Below are 5,601 nucleotides of genomic sequence, written 5' to 3' on the forward strand. Positions count from 1 at the left end.
AGAGAGAGAGAGAGAGAGAGAGAGAGAGAGAGAGAGAGAGAGAGAAAGAGAGAGAGAGAGAGAGAAAATGCACATATACATATATACATATATACACAGACACACACACGTATACAATCTTTCCATTACTGTTTGTAGTCACTAGACTGCACTCATGCTCACCTCTGACCGCAAGAGTTATTATTCGATCGTATCAAAATTTCCTTAAGGGTACCACTTATTGTACTTATCGAATTTCTTATGTTCAGGTTGTGAATCACTGAGCTTCTTTACAATTCACAAACACACATACATAAAACCTCACATACTTGAGACAGGCGCATACACTAACGCACACGTTTAATGTTTTGTTTGTATTGTATATATGCTTCTTGAATGACTAACATTCAAGTAATTCTAACATATTGTAAAATGAGTAATTTATATTCCGATTCCTGTTTTAAAATTTTTTATTCCTAGATTTTGTAAAGATTATCATACAAATTATATTGTTGTATGAATGAAGAATGAATATAATTTTAACACGTGCCACTTATAAATTCTGAGCCAAAACTTCATGCTTATTACTCGCTTATTTTCTATTACCAAGAAAATATAAACATTCATAAAAGATGCATTTATAATCAGCAAAGTATAATTTATGTACATAGTTGGAATAAGCAAGATTCATTTGTTGTCAATGTTTAATTTTCACAGCTTGGAAACAACAGTAAAATAATTCTCCGGTTATGTGGAAGGAAAGTCAGTTATATAACGTGGATGTATTATTAGAACGTCGAATACTACAGTATTCATCTTGAGAGATACTCTCATATAGGCGTACGGTACTAAAAGCACAAGCGTATATCGATAGCAGACGAGAACCGTCTGGCGTGGGCACCGGTAACTGCCAGATCATGTGATTTCAGTGTACTCACTGCATACCAACCAAATCTCATTGCAAAAAAGAAATTTATAGAATAACACTCATTGATGCTTCAAATAGCAAGTAGGCTTATTATAAATAAATATTAACACCGAATACTGCGATAAATATTGCCATTCGATATTAATAGTTTCCGTAACTAAAATTTCTCTATTGATATAACGGAACTGTTTTATTTCACAGCAAAGCATTACATATTTTAAACATACAGGTATTCATATTTATGCCGGTTTCAGCCTCATTTCCGTATACAAGTAATATACCTGTGTGCATGTGTGCGCGTGTGTGTCTGTTTCAAGCTCCCGCAGTTTCTGTCTACCTACATTCTCTAGCATGTTGTTCACAGCTAAATGTGATAATAACTTCAAATATTGGTACAAGTTTGTAGCTCTTTTGAGGCGGGTGGGGAAGAAATAGTCAGCTGAAACACATAATACACATATGTCCTATATTATCGACCCGGAGGAAAGGCAGACAGAAATTCAACACAGACCTAGTATGCTAAATAGCAGATTACAGAGTCTGAAAGCTGTTAACATTTGAGTTCCAGTCTCGATTGCTTCTACCGTTTGATTGTTTTAATAAAAGATAGTTTCAAATGCAAGGTGTACCTTTTTAAATAAATGTACAATTTCAACCTGAAAGAAAAGCAGTGTTTACGCAACAGGTTTTATCTCTCTCTGAGCAGAAAAAGTAGGATAAATTCTTCTCAGACCTTCGTCAAAGGAAAACTGACAACCTTCTTTCGACAGAGTGATCAATAAGTTATAGCTACCTATAATGTTTAGAAACTGGCACCCAACGAAACTAGCATTTTAAAGTTTCAGAATATATTGAATGCGCTGACATATTAGATAACTTAATTCATTATAATATACTACACAGTATATCTAAACAACTACGAATGGTAGAAAGTAAAGGTTACACCATTGGTTTTTACCTTTCCATGAATAGAAAAAGGCTGGATCGATATAATTGTTTTCTAGTCTCTTTGCACCAGTGTATGAACCCTCATAGCAACTCGATGTATAAAATACTATATTTTTATAGTTAAATAGCATTAGAAATTCTATTTAAAATATTGTAAAAATATTTTGTGTATTGTAGAAGTATAACTAATTTATTGCAGACAAATTTTAGCAACAAAATATTATATGGGATCTCAAGGATCATATGGACCCCAAGGTTCATATGGAGCCCGGTTTACGCAACAATTAAAGTCTTAGAAAATTACCAAATTTAAATCTCAAGACCCATCTATTTCAAATAATTGAATTTGATAAGTTAGCAGAGAAAGTTTAAATAAATGACTGAAAATGTCGCTTTATAGATACATTTTTTCAAAATTCAAATTTCGCTTCTCACACATCCACTTACAGTGTTTGACTTATATTCAATGTGAAAAGTACAATGAAGCAGAGAAGTGAGGGGTAAGAGGTTTTTTTTTTCTTCTTTTAATGTGAGTTACATATGTTTCAGAATATAGAATAAGAGAAAATGACAAAATTAAGAAAAAGAAAATAACATTTTGTGGTTGTTGCTGTACCAAAGGCATAATGACTGTGTGTGTGTGTGAGGGAGAGGGAGAGAGAGGAGAGGGAGAGGGAGAGAGAGGAGAGGGAGAGGGAGAGAGAGGAGAGGGAGAGGGAGAGAGAGGTGGTTAGAGACAACAATGGGGAAATTCAAGCAGCTGTTTCCGAAAGTCTGTTTTCCCAGTTTCCAGTAAGAGTAGGTAGGATACAATGAGTAATATTGTTTATAAAGTTCCCTATAAATATAATAGAATATTTTCCCGTAAGACAGTTAGAATCTCGTATTCTACCATCCCCGATATAGGTACCACCATAGCCAGGTTAAATAGAAAGAACATAAAATCATCAAGAGGAGTTAATAATAATAATATTGGTATTGTCAACACTAGTTTAAACCCTTACAATGAGAATAAAATTAATGGAGATGTAGGAATTAGAAACAATAGTACTAAAACATTTAATATGTACAGTATAGACTGTGACTCCGAAGTATATACTAGCACAGGGATTACGGACACAATGCCGGTTGATGCTGAGGTGAATTTGAATGATAGTGTAAAACAATAACAGTAATAATAATAATAATAATAACACTGATTGTAGTAGTAGTAGTAGTAGTAGTAGTAGTAGTAGTAGTAGTAGTAGTAGTAGCAGCAGCAATAACAATAATAATAATGATAATAATAATAATAACAATGATAGGAATATCAACAATATTAATAGTAGTAATGCTCCCGGTTGCAATTGTAGAATTAATTCCCTCTCTCCGTTATTAGGTCGATATTTAATCCAAAACGTAATTTATAAAAGTACAATCGTTACTGAGGCTCGTAACTTTATATATATATATATATAGGATGTTCGATAAATAAGAAAAAACGTATCGATAACGATTCTTCATCTTTTAGACTCAAACATAAAGCCAACGGTACGTCCTTATCTAGCAAGATTTGGGAACTGAAAGAAAGCGAGATCGGATTTAGCCTTAAATGGGAGATAATATGGAGAGCGTAGCCTTATAGAGATAGTGTGAACTGTGCTCTAGGGAAATGTATGAGATTTTTTAATATAGGGACAAGAGCAAACTGATTAATAATAGATTAGACCTAATCGCAGTTTCGATTCCTAGACCGGGCGTTGTGAGTGTTTATTGAGCGAAAATACCTAAAGCTCCACGAGGCTCCGGCGGGGGATGGTGGCGAACCCTGCTGTACTCTTCCACCACAACTTTCTCTCACTCTTACTTCCTGTTTCTGTTGTGCCTGTAATTCAAAGGGCCAGCCTTGTCACACTCTGTGTCACGCTGAATATCCCCCCGAGAACTACGTTAAGTGTACACGTGTCTGTGGAGTGCTCAGCCACTTGCACGTTAATTTCACGAGCAGGCTGTTCCGTTGATCAACTGGAACCCTCGACGTCGTAAGCGACGGAGTGCCAACAACAACATGATTACAGTAAATGTAACTCGTGCATTGACACTCGTAAATAAATAAATCTCTGACTGTCATAATACTTTTTAAATTGAGTCTTGCGGGCTTAAACAAACTCACTGCATTTTAAAAATGACTTGCAACAAAGTTCTAATCTAACATAAGATATCATAACATAGTTCCTTATACTTAAATATAAAAGCCGCTATTAAGGCGGTGAACTGGCGGAATCGTGAGTACTCCAGGCAAAATGCTTAGCAACATTTCGTCTGAGTTCAAATTCCGTCGAGGTCAACTTTGCTTTTCATCTTACCGGATCGACAAAATAAGTACCAGTTGAGCATTAGGGTCGGTGTAATTGACTTATCTCCGAACTTTCTGACCTTGTGCCAAAATTTGGAACCAGTATAAAATTGACTATTATAAATATGGCAGCTATTCGACCTGGTTTTTTTTTTAAGTAGGATTTCATTGCAATGCGCTGTTAAAATGTTCTATTTTCATTAATTCAATAGACAGTATGACTTACAAAAATTTTTTTCTTTAAATTGACATGAAATATGCTTTGGAGATAGCAAGTGAGAACATTGACTTACTGCGTTACGGAATGACCGTTCGCCAAAGGATTGGCCAGATCGAAAACTTTTTTGAAGGACGTCTGTGAAAAGAAACAATATTGTTACTAGAGAAGAAATTATTCTGACAAAAGGAAATTCGGGAGCAGTTTCTAAAATATATGCAAGTTTGCAACAATTAATTGAAAAAAACAATTTAGTGGAATTGCTAAATGTATTACGTTTGAATACCATCTAGTTCAGTATACATCATAGATTTTTTTCAACTTCCACAATTCATGATTGTTAACATGTGTAATTTGGTTGCCTATAACTTCATTATTTTTTCTTTTCAGGCACAAGTGTGGCTATGGTGGTAAGAAGTTTGCTTCCCAGGTATATGATTCCGGGTCCAGTTCTACTGCGTAGCACCTTGGGCAAGTGTCTTCTATTATAGCCTCAGACTGAGTGGGTTTGGTAGATGGAAACTAAAGAAGCACGCCGTACACACGCACACACACACACACACACACACACACACACACAAATACATACATACATACATACATACATACAGATATACATATATTAGTGTGTGCCTTTGTGTATGTGTTTGTCTTCTCTATCGCTTGGCACCTGGCGTAGGTGTTTGCGTCCCTGTAATTTAACGGCTCGGCAAAAGAAGCCTATAGAATTAGTATCAGGTTTTACAAAAATGAATGAATTAAGTAGCAAGTAATGGGGTCGATTCATTCGGTAAGAAGCAAAAGTTACGTTAAAATATGTCTATTCAAAAATCGGTGAGTATTGCACAGATGTGAATCTTAAGCAGTACAGTCTCTTTGTTCCTTTATAATTCTTGTTCCAATAAGAGGAATGAAATTCCGTAAACCTTCTCAAACTGATTTGAAATATAAATCAAATGGGAAAGAGACTAGCACTTGGTATAATATAATGCTTAAATCAAACTATCGTTATTATTTTTGAAAAATAAATTAGTACGAACAAGATTTCTTAAAACATCTAAACGAGAGGTGATTAATACTGAAATCTGCATCGATATCGGGACGATAGAGAAAATTTATGGAGAGAAAGGTATTCAATATGAGAGTAATCAATGAAACACCAGACTCTAGCAATACCTAATAATATCTATATAT

General features: G+C 34.8%; 1 protein-coding gene across 1 annotated transcript in view; it reads right to left on the minus strand.

The window, feature by feature from the left end:
* The window catches only part of LOC106884049 (dual 3',5'-cyclic-AMP and -GMP phosphodiesterase 11A), a 359,609-nt gene that overhangs the window by 201,393 nt on the left and 152,615 nt on the right, over positions 1 to 5,601 (minus strand). Inside the window, exon 6 of the mRNA XM_052973868.1 lies at positions 4,484 to 4,545. Within this exon, the coding sequence (XP_052829828.1) occupies positions 4,484 to 4,545 (62 nt within the window). The remainder of the gene's footprint in view (positions 1 to 4,483; positions 4,546 to 5,601) is intronic.

This window comes from Octopus bimaculoides, chromosome 17 (assembly GCF_001194135.2).
Source record: "Octopus bimaculoides isolate UCB-OBI-ISO-001 chromosome 17, ASM119413v2, whole genome shotgun sequence".
In the NCBI taxonomy this organism is placed as follows: domain Eukaryota; kingdom Metazoa; phylum Mollusca; class Cephalopoda; order Octopoda; family Octopodidae; genus Octopus; species Octopus bimaculoides.